Here is a 22,438-nt window from a genome sequence, read left to right as displayed (position 1 = left end):
GAAGTGAAGAGCGGGACCAAGCTGCCAAAATCGGGCTGGAAAGCTCATTAATCCCGACACTCCGCCTCCTTATGAGAAATCCAGCGTTTCCGGCTTGGCTTGGGATCCGCAGGCAGACAATCGTGCGCAGGATGTTTCCCAACCTCCGTCCAGCTGGAACCGGAGAGAGCGGAGGGGCTGCGGACTCAACACAAGGGCCCTTGTCTTTCTAGGCAGGAAGAGGACAAAGGACGAGGCCCGGCCGGTCTCTTCCCAATGGTTTCAGGCCTTATTTCCAGCCCAGTTCGGAAGCTCTTGAGGCTCCGCCAGGTCACCAAAAAGGACCGGGAAGAAAGGCCTTGCCAGGAAAAGAAGGGAGTGGCCCAAAGTGGACACAAAGAGGATTAAAAGGCTGGATCTTCTAGAAAGGAAGAGCAGTCCCCTCTGTGATGTCCCAAGCGGGTGTTTGTAAATGGGATTAGCGGCCTGGAAAGAGGAAAGTTTGTCTCCTGGGCCTTTAGGTATGATTTACACCGGATATTGTGCCAAAGAGGCAGGTATGGGTGAGACAAAAGCACTGACTTTTGCCATTTAGGAGCAGTAGTTCAATCTAAGATAAAGGTTTTCCCCTGATATTAAGTCCAGTCGTGTCCAACTCTGGGCCTTGGTGCTCATCTCCATTTCTAAGCCAAGGAGCCAGCGTTGTCCATAGACGTCTCCAGGGTCATGTGGCCGGCATGACTGCATGGAGCACCATTACCTTCCCGCTGGAGCGGTACCTATTGATCTACTCACACTCTGGGCGTTGGTGCTCATCTCCATTTCTAAGCCAAGGGCCAGCGTTGTCCATAGACGTCTCCAGGGTCATGTGGCCGGCATGACTGCATGGAGCACCGTTACCTTTCCGCTGGAGCGGTACCTATTGATCTACTCACACTCTGGGCGTTGGTGCTCATCTCCATTTCTAAGCCAAGGAGCCAGCGTTGTCCATAGACGTCTCCAGGGTCACGTGGCCGGCCTGACTGCGTGGAGCACCGTTACCTTCCCGCTGGAGCGGTACCTATTGATCTACTCACACTCTGGTGGTTGGTGCTCATCTCCATTTCTAAGCCAAGGAGCCAGCATTGTCCATAGACGTCTCCAGGGTCATGTGGCCGGCATGACTGCATGGAGCACCGTTACCTTCCCGCTGGAGCGGTACCTATTGATCTACTCACACTCTGGGGGTTGGTGCTCATCTCCATTTCTAAGCCAAAGAGCCAGCGTTGTCCATAGACGTCTCCAGGGTCATGTGGCCGGCATGACTGCATGGAGCGCCGTTACCTTTCCTATTCATCTACTCACATTTGCATGTTTTCGAACTGCTAGGTTGGCATAATCTGGGGCTAACAGCAGGAGCTCACTCCGCTCCCTGGATTCGAACCACTGACCTTTCAGTCCAGCTCAGCACGTTAATATGCTGCACCAACGAGGTTTCTATATTTATATTAATTCAGAAGAAAAAAGAACTTTAATTGGTATAATAGAAGCCTCCGGTGGCCTTGGGGATAAAAGCCTCGTGACTTGGAGGTTGGGTTCCTGACCTGAAAGCTGCCAGGTTCGAATCCCACCCAGGGAGAGCGTGGATGAGCTCCCTCTATCAGCTCCAGCTCCATCCGGAGACATTTATTTATTATTATTTATTTATTTACAGCATTTATATTCCGCCCTTCTCACCCAAAAGGCGACTCAGGGCGTATCACATTATGCATATAGGCAAATATTCAATGCCTTTTAACATAGAACAAAGACAAACAAATATAGGCTCCGAGCGGGGCTCGAACTCATGACCTCCTGGTCAGAGTGATTCATTGCAGCTGGTTGCAGCTGGCTTGCTCTCCCGCCTGCGCCATAGTCCGGACATGAGAGAAGCCTCCCACAAGGATGGTAAAAACATCAAAACATCCGGGCGTCCCCTGGGCAATGTCCTTGCAGACGGCCAATTCTCTCACTCCAGAAGCAACTCCGGTTGCTTCCGACATGAAAAAAAATTAGTATAATGACTCTGGTCTTGAATTCAATTTTGTCCCCATTGTATTAATAATGTGGGACTCTGGGGGTTGGTGCTCATCTCCATTTCTAAGCCGAAGAGCCGGTGTTGTCCGTAGACACCTCCAAAGTCATGTGGCCACTGGCATGACTGCATGGAGTGCCGTTATCTTCCCGCCGGAGCAGTAATAATAATAATAATAATAATAATAATAATAATAATTTTATTTTTGTACCCCACCACTATCTCCCTAGAGGGACTCGGGGCGGCTTACAGATATAAAACCAACATACAATAATATCAAATACAAAAACACACAAATACATTTAAAAGTAGCCTATTGATTTACTCACATTTGCATGTTTTCAAACTGCTAGGTTGCCAGAAGCTGGGGCTAACAGCAGGAGCTCACCTTGCTTCCCGGATTGGAACCTGCGACCTTTTGGTGTGCAAGTTCAGCAGCTCAGAGCTTTAACACGCTGCGCCACCGGGGGCTCCCAGTTAAATCTAGAGCTGCCAAATTCCAAACAAACCCCTGGACAAACAAGGCAACGGGCCAAGCAAGAAGAATGAAGATGAGCAAATTGGCACTCCATTCATCTGCGCAAGCTTGTGCCAGACTCAACATGTAGTAAACACACACAACGGAAGAAAGTACGGAGAATATCACAGGCAACCTGGCGTGGAGATGTTTGTTTATTTCACTAGTCAATAAAATCATGCTGGGAAAAGGAATTGCTTTAATTATACTTTTTTTTCAAGAAAGCACAGCACCTTAAAGGAAAAAAAAGTATAATTACGAGGATGAACCACTGCCCGCACAAGCTTGCCATCTATGTGAAATAGGTTTATTTCATTATATTAAACATACTTCCTAAAAGGAATGGACAACCTGGCCTCTCTCGCTCCAATACAGTTCTGGGACATTTCCAGTCTAAATGGCACATATGTGCTAAATCCATTGCTTATATCTGCATATGTGGGCCTCTTATGGATTTTAACTGTGGATTTTGTAACACCACTGATACTTAATCCTGTTTTAATGTTTGTATATTGGTGGATTTTCAATTGTATTGAAATGCTTTTAATGTAAGCTGCTTTGAGTCTCCTTCGTGGAGAGAAAAAGGGTAATAATAATAATAATAATAATAATAATAATAATAAAACCACATATTCCTAGATACTTGGGAAGTGTTCGAAGTGAGATCCAGTACAATAGCCAGCATAGTGATCTTGTTTGCTGTATACTAATCTTGTTGTATTGAAATGCTTTTAATGTAAGCTGCTTTGAGTCTCCTTTGTAGGGAGAAAAAGGGTAATAATAATAATAATAATAATAAAACCACATCGTCCTAGACACTTGGGAAGTGTTCGAAGTGAGATCCAGTACAACAGCCAGCATAGTGATCTTGTTTGCTGTATACTAATCTTGTTGTGTATCAAATAATAATTATTATTATTATAATTATTATTATTATTAATTACGATCTGCCAACTGCAAAAGGCCACCCTACTGGGATCTGCGCGCATCATCCGAAAATACATCACACAGTCCTAGACACTTGGGAAGTGTTCGACTTGTGATTTTGTGAAACGAAATCCAGCATATCTATCTTGTTTGCTGTCATAATAATAATAATAATAATAATAATAATAATAATAATAATAATAATAATAAATAATACAGGAAAATAATACATGTAGTAATAGAGTAAAATAATAAATATAATAATATCAGAGTGAAATAATAAATGTATTAATAATAATAATAAAAATAGAGTAAAATAAATGTAATAGTAGCAACAATAATAGAGAAAAATAATGAATGTACCATATATTCTCGAGTGTAAGCTGACCCAAATATAAGCCAACCAGGACCCTCACCCGAGTATAAGCCGAGGGGGGCTTTTTCAGTCTTTAAAAAAAAGGGCTGAAAAACTAGGCTTATACTCGAGTATATACAGTAAAGTTGAGAGAATGGCAAACCTCAGCTGCAAAAATGCAATGGGAAAAAAGCAAAAGCAAGGAGGACATTTGAAGATTTTTCAGTGGAACAATGAAGACTATAAAGTCCTTTCCGGGGAGAGGAACACATCTCGCTTTCCCCTTTTTTGGGGGGTCTGGCCTTGGGAAGCCCTTTCTTTCCTCTTCTCTCTCCTGGGAGAGCCATTGCCGACTTCTTTTCCCGTTCAATGTGGGAATCAAACTCTTCCCGGAGGCCTTTTGGCCTCTCCGGGTCCTCAGAGGTTTCCCAAGCCTGTGGGAAGCCCACAACCTCGGATCCTGCCTTCGGGCGACGCTGTTTTCCATTTTCTTCCCTCGACTGTTTCGAATCACCGTTTGGAAGAGCTGGACGGCTGCCTAATTGAGACTCGGCTTCTGCATTTTCCAGCCAAGCTCTGCTTCTCGCCCCACTTTTTGGCCAAACCGAACCTCACCACGTTCCGGCACCCCGCGTTTCAAAAAGAGAGGCTTGGTTTTCTCTCTATCATCCCACAAAACCCCCACATATACAACCCACTTCCGATCGAAAATGCACAAAACGTGTGTTGGAAAAAACAATAATTTCGGGACAGGCAAGAGACAGGAAAGGAAGTTGCTAAGAGACCATTCGTTTTGGGAACGGCAGTAAAAATAGCAGCAGTAAAGACAGAGGCCCCGAATGAGGCTCCGAGTTTGGAACAAAAGGATCATTTCATAGTATTTTAATAACTTTGCTTAGTCACCTGTCGTAAGGAAAGAACAATCATTAGGCAACTAAGGTGGGATTGGGATGCTTGGAAAGTTTCTCTCCAAGTTGCAATAGCAAGTACAGTAGAGTCTCACTTATCCAAGCCTCGCTGATCCAAGCCTCTGGATAATCCAAGCCATTTTTGTAGTCAATATTTTCAATATATCATAATATTTTGGTGCTAAATTCATAAATACAGTAATTACAACACAACATTACTGCGTACTGAACTACTTTTTCTGTCAAATTTGTTGTATAACATGAAGTTTTGGTGCTTAATTTGTAAAATCATAACCTAATTTGATGTTTAATAAGCTTTTCCTTAATCCCTCCTTATTATCCAAGATATTCGCTTATCCAAGCTTCTGCCGGCCCATTTAGCTTGGATAAGTGAGACTCTACTGTACGATTTATATTCGTATATATTTCTAGCATTTCCTGTAGTTTCCTTCTGATTTTTCCCCAATAGTTTTTTTTTGCTTTTTTACACGTCCACCACATGTGGTACAGGGGTGGTTCTGAGTTTTTCAGGCTGTCAGGCCATGTTCCAGAAGCATTCCCTCCTGACGTTTCACCCACATCTTTGGCAGGCATCCTCAGAGGTTGAGGGGTCTGCTGGAAACTAAGTCAGTGAGGTTTTATATATCTGTGGGATGTCCACAGTGGGGACATCCAAGGTCCTTTGCCAACTCACAAAGACCTGCCGAAATCGAAAGGTCTTCACCTGTATAATCCAAGGAAACAAGGAAGACGCCAGTCAAATTCTGAAGCCTGGAAGCCACCATTCAGAAGGCCCTGGCTGCATCTTGATACCACTTGAACCGTCATAACTCTATACTACAGAATCCTGAGAATTGTAGTGTTACAAAGCCTTTTATATGCTATCCATGCATTCATTCATTAGGTTGCTCTGCTTTTATTTCTAAGTGTCCAACTGAAGCTTTATCATGTTGTTGTATGTTTTCCAGGCTATATGGCCATGTTCCGTAGCCATAGCAGAGCACTTGATGAACCAACCTGGACATAGTATATTATAGGAGAACACAATAATGCTTGACCACTCCAACAACTATCATGTCAGACTACACAGAGAAGCCATTGAAATCCACAAGCATGTGGGCAACTTCAACAGAAAGGAGGAAACCATGAAAATGAACAGTATTAAAAAAAACTCCGCAATCAGAACAGTAAATAAGGAGCAGCACTCTGAAAACAGAAGAATTCCAGACAGGAATCAATCAGGGGCAGCTAACAACTCTGAACAAAGGATTCCCCCAGGCCAGGATGTGAGGCTAGGAAGGCCATTTAATGCTAACAAAGGTGATTAATTACAACACTCACACTGGCCTCCAACAGACAAGAGTTCTTCCCCCCACCCAGGAATTTCCACAGATATATAAACCTTCTTTGCTTGGTTTCTCCATACCTCTCAACCTCTGAGGATGCCTGCCATAGATGTGGGCGAAACGTCAGGAGAGAATGCTTCTAGAACATGGCCAGACAGCCCAGAAAACATACAACAACCCAGACCTTGGAGTCTTCGCGGACCCCAAGGTGAACATGAGCCAAGAGAAGTCAACTTGATGGCAAGGAACGATAACAAACCTATGCGTTCACCCTCCATTTGTACAAGTGACAACCTATGATCGAATACTTGCAAAAAGAGAAAATTAACTTTTGTATAAAGTTGGATTAAGGAAATTCCAGGGGATAACAACATAAAGTAAAGGTAGTTAAATAGGTGTAACTACAAAACCAAAAGACAGGAAAAATAAAACAAAAGGACCGTATCCAGAGCTCTGGAAGTAACAAGGACATTAAAACAACTGTATACATGTATATCCCAAGTTGTTGTTGTGGGTGTTTTTTTTGGGGGGGGGGCGGCTTTTTTTTCCTGTTGCTTCAATATTGTCATTCACCATTTATGTCAATGTTACCCTTTATGTCGATGTTACCTACCCTCTCTCCCCCCGCCCCAATACCCTGACTTCATGTATGTATTTTATTATATGGAGAAAAAGAGAATTATTATTGTAACAAGAAACGTGCAAGTTGCTTATAAACCTCATAATAAAATATATATATACAAAAAAGAAAATGAACAAAATCTGCCTACCAGTATTAAAAAAAACTCAAAAATCAGAACAGTAAATAAGGAGCAGCACTCTGAAAACAGAAGAATTCCAGACAGGAATCAATCAGGGGCAGCTAACGACTCTGAACAAAGGATTCCCCCAGGCCACGATGTAAGGCTGGGAAGGCCATTTAATGCTAACATTACAACATTCACACTGGCCTCCAACAGACAAGAGTTTTTCCCTCCACCCAGGAACTTCCGCAGATATATAAACCTTCCTTAGTTTCTCCATACCTCACAACCTCTGAGGATGCCTGCCGTAGATGTGGGCGAAACGTCAGGAGAGAATGCTTCTGGAACATGGCCATACAGCCCAGAAAACATACAACAACCCTGTGATCCTGGCCATGAAAGCCTTCGACAACACACCTCACAACCTCTGAGGATGCCTGCCATAGATATGGGCGAAACGTCAGGAGAGAATGCTTCTGGAACATAGCCAGACAGCCCCGAAAACATACAACAACCCTGTGATCCTGGCCATGAAAGCCTTTGACAACACACCTCACAACCTCTGAGGATGCCAGCCATAGATGTGGGCGAAACGTCAGGAGAGAATGCTTCTGCAACATAGCCAGACAGCCCCGAAAACATACAACAACCCTGTGATCCTGGCCATGAAAGCCTTTGACAACACACCTCACAACCTCTGAGGATGCCAGCCATAGATGTGGGCGAAACGTCAGGAGAGAATGCTTCTGGAACATAGCCAGACAGCCCCGAAAACATACAACAACCCTGTGATCCTGGCCATGAAAGCCTTTGACAACACACCTCACAACCTCTGAGGATGCCAGCCATAGATGTGGGCGAAACGTCAGGAGAGAATGCTTCTGCAACATAGCCAGACAGCCCAGAAAACATACAACAATCCTGTGATCCTGGCCATGAAAGCCTTCGACAACACACTGAAACTTTACGTTATTGTAATACTAGAAATTCTTAATTGGGTGATAAAGACTTATTTGGGGATAAAGATAGCCAAACCTCTATATAGCAGTGATCCAAAAAGTGCTTAGTAACTTGGGAATAACTTCAATGTACTATTTTCTGCATTCTCCTCTCGTCTGCAGGGACTCAACCAAATCCGGCCTGGTACGTTATGTGTGGACTTTTTCAAAGAAGTTGTTTTGGAAATGCAAAGTCGGCTCTTTTCATAGCTTGGTGAAAGAATCGGCCTTTCTATGGAAAAAGGATAGTATTCCTCCAGAATACAGAAGTGGGGTGAGGTTTCTTTAAAAATATTTTCATGGGAAAGATCTCACAAAGAAATCAAAAAGTTCAGAAAGTCCACCAAAGTGGATCTGTTTGGTTCAAAACTGTGGGTACAAGGCAACGTTGTACGACCGACGTACATATGTCAAAAGTATGAAAAATCTGGAATTCAAATTTGCAATCATTCAATTGCTTGCAGAAACATTTTTGGGAGCATAAAAGAGAACCAAAAAACAATCTGGGAATGTTAAGATGGAGAAATGAAAGCTCCAAACTCAGGCAGGAGATTCAAAAGGGTTAAAACGCTGCTCATCGAAGCCCTGCCAAATAATTCCTTTTTTGGCTCTGGGCTGCAGTAACTAGTTTCGACATAAAAAGCAGCACTCGCACAATAAATAAATAGAGAGAAAGGGGGAAAAAAGAAGAGAGAAGGGCTTTTAAAAGGGGAAAGAAACACAAACCATGGCCTGACAGGGTGCTTGCACTTTTTTTTCTCCTGTCAATACAGTTCTTTATCAATCTTCAGTTGTAAGATCACAAAATGACTGAGTTAAGTAAGTTAATTAAGTTATTAATACAACAGGGACAAAATTGAATTCAAGACCAGAGTCATTATACCAATTAAAGTTCTTTCTGTTGAATTAATATAAATATGGAAAGCCCGATGGCACAGCGTGTTAAAGTGCTGAGCTGCTGAACTTGCGGACTGAAAGGTTGCAGGTTCGAATCAAGGAACGGAGTGAGCACCCGTTGTTAGCCCCAGCTTCTGCCAACCTAGTAGTTTGAAAACATGCAAATGTGAATATATTAATAGGAAGGTAACGGCGCTCCATGCAGTCATGCCGGCCACATGACCCTGGAGACGTCTATGGACAACGCCGGCTCTTCGGCTTAGAAATGGAGATGAGCAATAGATGAAAGTATTGCACTGTATGCAACAAACACTTGCAATGTATGTATATTTGAATGAATGAAAATAAATAATTATACATATATACATATATACATATATACATATATACATATACATATACATATACATATACATATATATATATATATATATATATATATAAAAGAAATGGAGATGAGCACCAACCTACATAGTCGGACACATCTGGACTTAATGTCAGGGGAAAACTTTTATCTTTACCTATAGAAACCAAACTGAATCTTAAGAAGGAATCCCAAAACCCCAACAGAAGCACTCCTGAAAGATGTCCATCCAGCTTCTGTTTAAAGACCTCCTAAGATGGAGAATCCATCACCATCTCAGGCACTTTCAAATTGCTTTTACAGTCAAAAACTTTGAAGTGGAATCTCATTTCTTGTAACTTGAGTCCTTGGACCAGTAGCAAACAAGCTGGCTCCAACTTGCACTTCCCAATCGCCAGGTCTTTCTTTCCAGGTCTTTTTCCAAAACCGCAGCTGGCATCCAGATGTGGGCCCGACAGATCTTTCTTCTCCTTGAAGGTCCCCAATTTGGGCCCCGTTTTCCTCCGTTTCCACCCAAAGGTCGCCTTTGCTATCTCGGCTCTTGCCAGAGAGGAAACCGAGTCCCTTTGCTTCCATTTCCACGTGGGTCTGCTGCCTTCCAACCTGCCCTTCCAGTTCTGGGTCACGAGGAAAATCCTGCCAAGTTTGTCAGGAGTGTAAAAAGCACAATGAATGCAGCCGGCAAACACACTGATTTAAATAGCAGCATTTCTGGGTCAACAGAGAGAGAAAGTCTAAGGAAGGGAACCAGGTGTGAAAAAGCAGCTGACTTACGTATCAATGGCATTAAAAAGGAAAAACTTACTAGTCCTTTTTCTCTACCTGAAGGTAAAGGATCCCTAGGAAATCATTAAACAGATATTGTGGCCCGCAAACAGCAAGGGATGGCAAACTTCAACTGACATACAATGGAAAATGTCTATTAGATCTATAGGAGGGTCAGCAACAGAAGTATTGTTCTATATCAGGTATGGGAAAACTTGGGCCCTCCAAGTGTTTTGACATTAAGTCTAGTCGTGTCCGACTTAGGTAGTTGGTGCTCATCTCCATTTCGAAGCCAAAGAGCCGGCATTGTCCATAGATGTCTCCAGGGTCACGTGGCTGGCATGACTGCATGGTGCACCGTTACCTTCCCGCCAGAGCAGTACCTATTGATCTACTCACATTGGCATGTTTTCGAACTGCTAGGTTGGCAGGAGCTGGGGCTAACAGCAGGAGCTCACTCCGGTCCCTGGATTCGAACCACTGACCTTTTGGTCCATAAGTTGAGCAGCTCAGCCCGTTATTATGCTGCACCACCGAGGTTTCCATATTTATGTTAATTCAGAAGAAAGAAGAACTTTAATTGGTGTAATGACTCTGGTCTTGAATTCAATTTTGTCCCTATTGTATTAATAATGTGGGACTCTGGGGGTTGGTGCTCATCTCCATTTCTAAGCCGAAGAGCCGGCGTTGTCCGTAGACACCTCCAAAGTCATGTGGCCACTGGCATGACTGCATGGAGCGCCGTTACCTTCCCACAGAAGTGGTACCTATTGATCTACTCACATTTGCATGGTTTCGAACTACTAGGTTGGCAGAAGTTGGGGCTAACAGCGGGAACTCACTCCGCTCCCTGGATTCGAACCGCCGACCTTTCGGTCAGCAAGTTCAGCAGCTCAGCGGCTGAACCCGCTGCGCCAATGGGGGCTCTAAGATTATCTTCTGGCGAACAAATTCAGCATTTCTGTAACTGTTTATTTATTTATTTACAGCATTTCTATCCCGCCCTTCTTTCTCACCCCGAAGGGGACTCAGGGCGGATCACATTACACATATAAGGCAAACATTCAATGCCTTTTAACATAGAACAAAGACAACACAAACATAGGCTCCGAGCGGGCCTCGAACTCATGACCTCCTGGTCAGAGTGATTCATTGCAGCTGGTTGCAACTGGCTTGCTCTCCAGCCTGTGCCACAGCCCGGGCCCTGTTCTACATTCAGTGCATTAATACTGGACCACATACATGCTTCTTGTTATCTGATAAGGTGGGAAATGAGGTTGTTTTTGTCAATGGGACAGGGAACAGCTGCATCTCAGCATTCTTGCAACATGGGGGTGGACTAGATGGTCTTTGTGGTCCCCACCGGTTCCACAGTTCTACGATTTCGAAGCAAACGTTGCCAGAAGGTGCCTGGGAGGACATAAATATACCATCCTGGAGGCGGGCGAGAAGAGGGCGTGAAGGCAGAGGCAGCAGCTGAACACGGAGACGGTAAAAATAAAAATGTACCGTGGAGCGAGGAAAATCGGGAGGAAAAAGCAGCACAGAGCCATACATTTTGACAGGAGGCTGCTGCCAAGAAAAGTATAGTTTTCCCTATACAAAGAGGAATCATCGCTCGCTCATCTTTTCTCTCTTCTTCTCCCAGCAATTTATCCAAAGTGGCCAATTCCCAGCTGTTCCTCCATCCACATGTGGAAAAAACAACTTCACCAACAGAACCTCCTTTACATCATCCGCCGCTTTCACACTGTTTCAACAAAACATGAGCTACCAGTGAGGCCCTGGCTTCGCACCATGGGAAAAACACAATTCTGGGCAGCCATACAGCGATGCCACTGCCGTCTTTCCCTTGAAGCACAGCTGCAGAAAACTGGAAAGGGAGAGACAAAGTTTTGGTGCTTCTTGCTTCTGATTTCAGATTTGTTCAGCAGCAAGATCAAAAAGCAAGCTGCGCCCATCCAAATAAGCTCTTCGCACCTGAGGCTTGTGCCAGAAGCTCCTGGCAAACGTTTGTGGAATAGATTGGATTTTACGTTTTTAAAGCAAAGTGAGCCAAAGAGAGACAGAAAAGATGCGGAAAACAAGGATAAAAGGATGGCTCCGTCCCTTTATGTGAATGTTTATCTCCCCCATGATCTTATAGCACTTTAACTTCATATTTACAAGCCTTATTTAGTGCACTTTTGCCCAGTTCATTTTATGATTTTATTGCTGTATTTTAACCTGTGTTTTATTAATGACTAGCTGTGCCCGGCCACGCGTTGCTGTGGCAAAGTGGTGGTGGTATTGGTTAAAAATTGTTGTGTAATTTTTATTTGACTTTATTTGCATTTTTTATTAATTTTATTGTAAGTTATATTTTTATTTATTATATTGGAGCCCCCAGATGGCGTAGTGGACTACGTGACTTGAAGGTTGGGTTGCTGACCTGAAAGCTGCCAGGTTCGAATCCCACCCGGGGAGAGTGCGGATGAGCTCCCTCTATCAGCTCCAGCTCCATGCGGGGACATGAGAGAAGCCTCCCACAAGGATGGTAAAAACATCAAAAACATCCGGGCGTCCCCTGGGCAACGTCCTTGCAGACGGCCAATTCTCTCACTCCAGAAGCAACTCCGGTTGCTCCTGACACGAAAAAAAAATTTATTATATTTTATTATTTTCTTGTATTATTTTTAGTTATTTTCTGTTTTTATAGTATTTTATTGTATTAATTTTTAGTGTTTTTTATTATTTTTTATTGGGTTGCTAGGAGACCAAGTGGGAGTAGCTTATCTTTCTAACTGGCAGCAATTGGATAAAAGCAATTATTCCTCTCTCTCTAATGAGGACTTTCTTTTTCTTTTCTTTTTGTTGTATGAACCTAGAGGCATGGATGATGGGTTGTGTTGTCAAATTTCGAGGTTGGGGGGCCTGTAGTTTTGTTGTTTTGTGAGTCGCCATGATGCCATCACTCTTTTATATATATAGATTGTGATTTTATTCTATGTCTTTTTGATTTATATTTGCACGTTTTTTGGGACCTTGCAAGTTCAGCAGCTCAGCGCTTTAACACATTTCGCCACCGGGAGTAGGAAAGCTCATTTCAGGTTTGCCTTCAGGATGTCATAATTCGGAAGCCATACTGTAACAAAAATTTTTTTTTTAGATTTTGTGCAGAGAGAGGTGGAGTTTAATGAAACAAGGTTGCGTATTTTCTTTTATATATATATATATATATATATATATATATATATATATATATATATTATTATTATTATTATTATTATTATTATTATTATTATGTGAATCACATCGACCATTACACACCGTGAAAGGGGATCACATGAGGGATAACATGGGGGTAAGAAAAAAAATATACAAGAGGTTAGGGGAAATCTATTAATCGAAACCCTATATCAGGAAACAAAAGGAAAAAGAAAAAGAGGACAGAAGCAGAAAACAGAAAGCAAAAAACAAAAAATCAGAACATCACTTAGATACTAACAGTTATCACATATAATTAAAATTGACTTCCATCAGATGTGTATTGTTATGTATCATATTCATTTGGTATAAACTATACCCTTATATTTCCACTTCTATTTGTTTGTTGTATTATTTTTCTCTCTTTTAGTGTTTATTCCGGGGCAGTTGTGTAGTCTTTTATCATTGGCTATTGTATCCTTATATTATCACTTTACTGTTCTCCGTTCTTAAATAGTTTGTAACTACAGTAGAGTCTCACTTATCCGAGACTCGCTTATCCAAGCTTCTTGATTATCCAAGCCATTTTTGTAGTCAATGTTTTCAATATATCATGATATTTTGGTGCTAAATTCGTACATACAGTAATTACAACACAACATTACTGCGTATTGAACTACTTTTTCTGCCAAATTTGTGGTATAACATGATGTTTTGGTGCTTAATTTGTAAAATCATAACCTAATTTGATGTTTAATAGGCTTTTCCTTAATCCCTCCTTATTATCCAAGATATTCGCTTATCCAAGCTTCTGCTGGCCCGTTTAGCTTGGATAAGTGAGACTCTACTGTATCATGATATTTTGGTGCTAAATTCGTAAATACAGTAATTACAACATAACATTACTGCGTATTGAACTACTTTTTCTGTCAAATTTGTTGTATAACATGATGTTTTGGTGCTTAATTTGTAAAATCATAATGTAATTTGATGTTCAATAGGCTTTTCCTTAATCCCTCCTTATTATCCAAGATATTCGCTTATCCAAGCTTCTGCCGGCCCGTTTAGCTTGGATAAGTGAGACTCTACTGTATCATGATATTTCGGTGCTAAATTCATAAATACAGTAATTACAACACAACATTACTGCGTATTGAACTACTTTTTCTGCCAAATTTGTTGTATAACATGATGTTTTGGTGCTTCATTTGTAAAATCATAACCTAATTTGATGTTTAATAGGCTTTTCCTTAATCCCTCCTTATTATCCAAGATATTTGCTTATCCAAGCTTCTGCCGGCCCGTTTAGCTTGGATAAGTGAGACTCTACTGTAATTCCCAATCTGTTTGTTTTTTGGGTTTGCCTTGAGGTTGTGTATTTTCTGATACAACTCGAAACAGTGTGCCTTAAAAGTCATTTTCACTTTGATACTGGTTAACTACTAAATGGGTAATTTTGTTTCGACGTCTTCCTTTGTTTTGGGAAATGCAACCTTTCCTCTTCTTTGTGTCAGGACTACGCCATGGTCTTGGGAAAGAAAAAGCCTGCAAGAGGGCTTGCCTGGTTGTTGCTCTTTGTCCGAAAGCCTTGGTTGCAGCGAAGTTCTTGGTGGGCCCAGGTCTCTGGGTCGTGGTCCGGGGCAGAGGTCACATCTGCTCCAAACGTGGTCAGCCGCCGCTCATGAAACCCATTGGCCACCCAGCTCTTCCCAGATGTTCTCATCCTGCCAGTTTCTGGCCTCTGGTCCAACTGGGCGGTGTCATGGGGCCCTGGGGACAAACCAGTTCCCTTCCAAAGCAGCTCCTTGTAGAAAAGGTTTTCTAGTCACAGAGCGGCACAAGGGTTAAAGCAAGTTGTACAGTTCGCAGCATAGATCCAATGCAGATCTCGGGTTTTCTTTTTCCTCCTTAAGTAAAATAAATACAACCACTTCTGAAAATGTACGGCTCCTGCTTCCCACTCGCTTTGCCGGCTGCTTTTGCAGATTGCAACCCCCACAAACACATCCATTTCGGAGACACGGCACAGCTGTATGTCAGCTGCCTGCTCGGCGCTCTCAGGGTCTCCTGTTTGGATGAAAGGCAGTCCTGTTTGGTGTGTAGATATATCTTTTAAATATTGAGAAAATCTGTTGCTGGGTTTTTAGTGTTCCCGTTCTTCTTTCTGTTTTTTGACGTTTTGACGCACACATCCCTGCATCCTGTTTAATATTGGTGGGGAAAAGAGATTCCCATTTTGTCATTTTCTGTTTGCAAAAGAGGCTCAACTAACACCTCTTGAGCGTCATCAAAACTACATATCCCAGCAATCCATGGCATGTAACTATAGAGGTTTCTTTAATTCCGCTTTAATGTTTGCATCTCATTGTTACTCTCCCTTCCATTTCATCCTGTCCTCTCCCTTATATTTTATCCTATCCTCAATCACTCTGTGAAGTAGTTCAAGCCGAAAGCGGGCCCGAGGTGGATTTCATGGCTGAGTAGGGACTTGAACCTCAGTCTTCACATCCCAGTCCCTATTCCGTAAATAATAATAATAATAATAATAATAATAATAATAATAATAATAATAATAATAATAATCATATCCTCAGCTGCTGTAAGAAAATCGCACAGACAGACTACAAACAGAGGCACAATTCTGTGGCCCAAATGATTCATTGGAACTTATGCCTCAAGTACCACCTCCCAGCAGCAAAGAACTGGTGGGATCACAAACCTGCAAAAGTATTGGAAAATGAGCACGCAAAGATACTGTGGGACTTCCGAATCCAGACTGACAAAGTTCTGGAACACAACACACCAGACATCACAGTTTTGGAAAAGAAAAAGGTTTGGATCATTGATGTTGCCATCCCAGGTGACAGTCGCATTGCAGAAAAACAACAGGAAAAACTCAGCCGCTATCAGGACCTCAAGATCGAACTTCAAAGACTCTGGCAGAAACCAGTGCAGGTGGTCCCGTGGTGATGGGCACACTGGGTGCTGTGTCAAAAGATCTCAGCCGGCATTTGGAAACAATAGGCATTGACAAAATTACGACCTGCCAACTGCAAAAGGCCACCCGACTGGGATCTGCTCGCATCATACGAAAATACATCACACAGTCCTAGACACTTGGGAAGTGTTTGACTTGTGATTTTGTGATACGAAATCCAGCATATCTATCTTGTTTGCTGTGCCATACAACATAATAATAATAATAATAATAATAATAATAATAATAATAATAGGGAAGTGTTCGACTTGTGATTTTATGATACAAAGTCCAGCATATCTATCTTGTTTGCTGTGTCATACAATAGTAGTAGTAGTAGTAGTAATAATAATAATAATAATAGCAGCAATCCAGAGCTTATGATCCCATTGTACTCAACTTGGCCTTGACTAGTGATTCCCAAACTCTTCTCTCCAGTTCTTTCGGACTTCCAAATCCCAGGAGCAAGCCTTTCCAATGGCCAGCAATTCTGGGAGTTGAAATCCAAAACATCTGGAGGATCCACATTTGGGAACCACTGGCTCCCAATCCGGCTTCAACACCATTCGGCCACCGACCCATTTCCCTCAGGACGCAACCCATTTCCTGCCCCTGGCTCCACTCCCCGCTTCCCCAACCCTTTGCAAGCTGTCTTCCTATTGTCATGTCGGGAAATATTATCCTGGCAAAAAAGCTGCCAGGTTGCCAGGAAACGGGGACTGGGAAATTTACGGCGCTCCAGCCTGGATGATTAAGAGGATTTGGATGAAGTTCCAGCAGCACCACAAAGCGTCTCCTCTTGCAAATTCAAGGGCTTGTCTTCAGGAGGAGCAGAAAAGGCAGCCTCTCATTCTCTCCCAGCCTCCCATTCTCTCCCAATGTGCCATTGCTTCTTATTTACAGCAGCCTTGTAAATAGGTTTTCGTTTACTAGCTTGCTTTCTCATGAAGCAGCAACATAAAAATGTGTTTTCGGAAGAAGAAGGAAACAGTAAGAAAATATAAACTGTCTTTTGCTGGTTCTGTGCCATGTCCGAAGCCCATATAATAATAATAATAATAATAATAATAATAATAATAATAATTATTATTATTATTTGGATAATTGATAATTTGGATAATTGATGTTGCCATCCCAGGTGACAGTCGCATTGACGAAAAACAACAGGAAAAACTCAGCCGCTATCAGGACCTCAAGATTGAACTTCAAAGACTCTGGCAGAAACCAGTGCAGGTGGTCCCGGTGGTGATGGGCACACTGGGAGCCGTGCCAAAAGATCTCAGCAGGCATTTGGAAAAAAAAGACATTGACAAAATTACAATCTGCCAACTGCAAAAGGCCACCCTGCTGGGATCTGCACGCATCATCCGAAAAGACATCACACAGTCCTAGACACTTGGGAAGTGTTCGACTTGTGGTTTTGCGAAACGAAATCCAGCATGTCTATCTTGTTTGCTGTGTCATACAACGTCGTTGTGTCAATAATAATAATAATAACTTTATTTTTATATCCCGCCCCATCTCCCCAGAGGGACTCGGAGCGGCTTACATGGGGCCATGCCCGACAACAATACAATAGCAGCAATAAAACAATAAAACAAAGATCGACAATAAAACAATGTCGCATCAATAAGGCTATCACATCATGCCCAAATGGCTCCATTTTCCTCTATGGTCCTTCTCAAAATGGTAGCAGGAAGCAACCAATGTTTGGTGTTGCTCTAGAGCCATGGATTGACAAAGCACAAAATGAAACCACTGTAGATAGGATCACAACCATTTTTAACCAAGCCCATATATCTCCATTTTACTCTACATTTCTCAAAATGGCAGGAACCATCACAAAACTCAACCCTTTTCAAATTTTTAAATTATTTTTGTTACTGCCTTTACAGATTCCTTTATTCCGCCTATAAGGACTACTGCGTCATCCGCATATAAATTAATTTTTATTTCTTCTCTATCCAACTTATATCCTATTATATTTTTGTCTGACCTAATTAGATTGGCTAAAGGTTCTATCGCTAAGGCGAAGAGTAGTGGTTTGGTTCCGCTTTTGATTTTAATGGTTCTTGAATTAGATCCATTTATTATAACCTCCGCTTGGTTTTCTTTATATAATTCTGTAATTATTCCACGCATCTTTCCCCCCATATTACACATGTGTAAACATGTGTTACCGATGGAAAATGTTCTGAACATTTGTATAATTTTATGTAGCACTATTTACAATAAAAAAATGTAAAAAAAAAAACTCAACCCTGCTTGAGACATGTTACACTATATCTCACCAATTCCTAGACTCATGGACACTTGGAGTTTTCCAGTTAATAATACCTGGGGCCTTTCAATGCAGGTACAGTAGAGTCTCACTTATCCAAAATAAACGGGCCGGCAGAATGTTGGATAAGCGAATAGCTTGGATAATAAGGAGGGATTAAGGAAACGCCTATTAAACATCAAATTAGGTTATGATTTTACAAATTATGCACCAAAACATCATGTTAGACAACAAATTTGGCAGAAAAAGTAGTTCAATACGCAGTAATGCTATGTAGTAATTACTGTATTTACGAATTTAGCACCAAAATATCACGTTTTATTGAAAACATTGACTACAAAAATGTGTTGGATAATCCAGAACGTTGGATAAACGAGTGTTGGATAAGTGAGACTCTACTGTATATACCCCAGTTACAATCTCTGGTTAAGAAATAGGAAGTCGCATTATCCCTCCCTGGAGAATATAGTGTTGTTTGCACTATGTAATGTGCAGAGTGTATGTATCTAGGTCTCCTTTAACATTGATTTATATACATGAAGCACTTTGTGTGTTAGTAAAACTCTGATTAACAATCAACACCTGGGGCGCTTTCACACAGCATAATGAGGTTCCAGTTTATCTGCCACGACAACATACTGTGGGATCCGGGGCTTTGTAGTTCATAGAGCTCTCTAAGCATGATCTCCCCAAACTGCAAATACCAGGAATCCGCAAGATCCAGCCATGGCTGGAAAAGCAGAATCGTAGCAGTACAACCGTTGAATCCAGAAGATGTTAACAACAATAATACAACACCCAGTCCTGCCCCAATCGCTCATAGGAGGCCAGATGGGGCTGCTTCAGGATAAATTGTCTTTTTTCCACACCGCCCAGAAAATGTGCATGGATTCCCTCCAACGCACAGAGCGACAGCTTTCACAGGTCTGCTGCCCCCACAAAAGCAACTTTATTCCAAGGCAAAATGACACATTTGACAGATCCCTCCCTGCCAGAAATGGAGTGAAGTTGTGCAAAATGAGGAAAGAAGAGAGAGGCCACAGGGTTGCGAGGTCTCCCATCCACACTGACCTAATTTTGCGTGTCGCACGCTTCAGGCATTATGACAGAAACGCCCATTTAGCAGGGAACAGCAAGAGACGACCACTTTCCCAAGAACCAAAACTAACTACAGTAGAGTCTCACTTATCCAACACTCGCTTATCCAACATTCTGGATTATCCAACGCATTTTTGTAGTCAATGTTTTCAATACATCATGATATTTTGGTGCTAAATTCGTAAGTACAGTAATTACTACATAGCATTACTGCGTATTGAACTACTTTTTCTGTCAAATGTGTTGTATAACATGATGTTTTGGTGCTTAATTTGTAAAATCATAACCTAATTTGATGTTTAATAGGCTTTTCCTTAATCCCTCCTTATTATCCAACATATTCGCTTATCCAACATTCTGCCGGCCTGTTTATGTTGGATAAGTGAGACTCTACTGTACCATCTCTTTTGGGGGAGAAATGATGCTTCAAAGCACTGGAGCACCTAAAATGGCCTTAATATTTTTTCCCCAGCGAGAAATAATCCAGGTTAAAACACCTGAAAACACCTTGAGAGGAAATTCTGTTCTCTTACTATGTTCTCTTCTCCATGCCTGCCTTATGAACAGGGATTTGAACCCAGGTCCTCAAAGTGGTAGTCCAACACTCAAAGCACCACACGACATTGGCTCTGTGGCACAATCCTCCAGGTGTTACAATGGGGAGGCAGGCGCAAAGACTTCCAAACATGCTAGCCGTACCCGCAACTAACCGAATGAATCCCAAAGATTCAAAACATTTCAACTCCCTTCTAGAGACAATTGAAACAGAGCTTGCGATCCAGAGGAAAGGTGTCCTCAACTCACCATCTCATCCAAAGCGTAGCGGAGGAGGCCGTGTTCGTAGAGGATGAAGAACCGACGCTGCCATTTCTGGGAAGGAGAGAAAAGCAGATTTCAAAGTGAGGATATATACCCTGTTTCCCCTAAAATAAGACATCCCCAGAAAATAAGACCTAGTAGAGGTTTTGCTAAATTGCTAAATATAAGGCCTCCCCCGAAAGTAAGACCTAGCAAAGGTTTTGTTTGGAAGCATGCCCGCCAAACAGAACACCAGAGCATGTAGGATCGGTAAATGTACATACCATAGATGTACATAACATGTACACAAATGTACATAACATGGAAATATTGGCAGTCACAAGAAGTTCTTGATAGGATTCACAGTTTGTCTGGTTATGCTGGTTTGTGATGACAACTACTGTACAGTATATAGTAAATGTTCATTTTTTGTTCAATAATAAATGTGAATTCTTCTTCATGGAAAAATAAGACATCCCCTGAAAATAAGACCTAAAGCATCTTTGGGAGCAAAAATTAATATAAGACACTGTCTTATTTTCGGGGAAACATGGTATATCTGAACGGGCCCTCAACTACCCTGTTTCCCCTAAAATAAGACATCCCCAGAAAATAAGACCTAGTAGAGGTTTTGCTGAATTGCTAAATATAAGGCCTCCCCTGAAAGTAAGGCCTAGCAAAGTTTTTGTTTGGAAGCATGCCCAACGAACAGAACACCAGAGCATGCAGGATCGGCAAATGTACGTACCATAGATTGTTGTACATGGAAATAATGGTAGTAACAAGAAATTCTTGTTAAGATTCACAGTTTGTTTGGTTATGTTGGTTTGTGATGACAACTACTGTACAGTCTATATATATAAAAGGGTAATGAAATTTCAGCCTAGGACAAAACAACAAAACTACACATCCCAGAAACACTAAACTTGGCAGCACAACCCCTCATCCATGCCTCTACGTCATACAATAAACAGCTCCAGCTACTCCAGAAAACGGCCAGGCTTTGAGACTGCAAGGCTATTCACTGCTATTCCACCTGGCCAACAAAGGATTCCCATAAGCCACAGCAACGCGTGGCCGGGCAAAGCTAGTATATAATAAATGTTCATTTTTTTGTTCAACAATAAATGTGAATTCTTCTTCATGGAAAAATAAGACATCCCCTGAAAATAAGACCTAGTGCATCTTTGGGAGCAAAAATTAATATAAGACACAGTCTTATTTTCGGGGAAACACGGTATGTTTTCTGTTCTCTCCCATTTGCTCTGTCTATGGGTCCATCTACACCACTGGTTCCCAACCTGTGCTCCGTGGACTACCAGTGGTCCACAAGAGCTAAAATATGGTCTGTGGCCTCACCGTTACTACACCGTTGCAACAAGAGAAACTGGACTCACAGAACCTTCTTATAATGCCGAGGCAACAGGAAGATCGGGAGGGGAGATGCTGACTATCAACGAAAGGCACGACAACAAGCCTCCTGACTGCTGCTTCTCCTCCTCTCTTCCGTTCCATGTGGAGCCTGGAAGTGGTGTCTTTGTTTTTAGGCCTGTTCCTGGGGTTATTTGGGGTGCTGATTCAGAAAACTGCATTAGATACTGACTGGCATATGTTCTGTATCAGAAAACAGAGCTGTTGTGGTCTATCCAATGCAATTTTCTGAATCAGTACCCCAAATAACCAAACTGAATCTAAAGTTGACCAAAAACTGATTCAAAACCCTTTTGGTACTAATGTTGGAGAGTGGGCCCTGGTCAAAAAAAGGTTGGAAAACACTGATCTACACTGAAGAATGGTCGTTCTTCAGACCATTCTGAACCTCTCCGGCCTAATGCAATGGAATCCTAGGAGTTGGAGTCTGGCAAGGTCTTTATCCTTGTCTTTCTCAACTACAACTCCCGCAATTCTCTTGCATTGTTCCGCTTGGAGAAAAGCAGGTGCAGAAAACAGATGCGCACACCAGACTGAGCAGAGCTTGGGAATGCGATCGCACTAATGCAAGAATCCTAATCTAATTTGCTGACCGCACAGAGCTCAGGCTTTTAATTTCCTCGTTAATTAATCAATGCAATGAGCTAATCGCCTAAAACTTCGGCAAATGATTGCAATGAGGAAACAGCCAAGTAGTGCGGCTGGGTGTTTGAGCGATCAGGTTTCAGACTCACAGATGGAAAAATAAAAACTCTCTTCAATTAACGTGATGGATTAATTTGAAAGAAAATATTAACAATCTCTCTCCGTTCTCA

The 22,438-nt window shown here is 42.1% G+C and overlaps 1 protein-coding gene across 6 annotated transcripts in view; it reads right to left on the bottom strand.

Annotated features, from left to right (window-relative positions):
- Positions 1-22,438, bottom strand: part of mprip (myosin phosphatase Rho interacting protein) — a 150,351-nt gene that overhangs the window by 94,237 nt on the left and 33,676 nt on the right. For all 6 annotated transcript variants that reach the window (XM_062964152.1, XM_062964154.1, XM_062964153.1 and 3 more), the window contains exon 3: positions 20,199-20,264. In XM_062964152.1, coding sequence (XP_062820222.1) covers positions 20,199-20,264 — 66 coding nt within the window. The remainder of the gene's footprint in view (positions 1-20,198; positions 20,265-22,438) is intronic.

The sequence above is a fragment of the Anolis carolinensis genome, unplaced genomic scaffold (assembly GCF_035594765.1).
Source record: "Anolis carolinensis isolate JA03-04 unplaced genomic scaffold, rAnoCar3.1.pri scaffold_13, whole genome shotgun sequence".
Taxonomy (NCBI): domain Eukaryota; kingdom Metazoa; phylum Chordata; class Lepidosauria; order Squamata; family Dactyloidae; genus Anolis; species Anolis carolinensis.
Note: the sequence above shows the minus strand (reverse complement) of the source record. Positions and strands in the feature narration are given on the sequence as shown.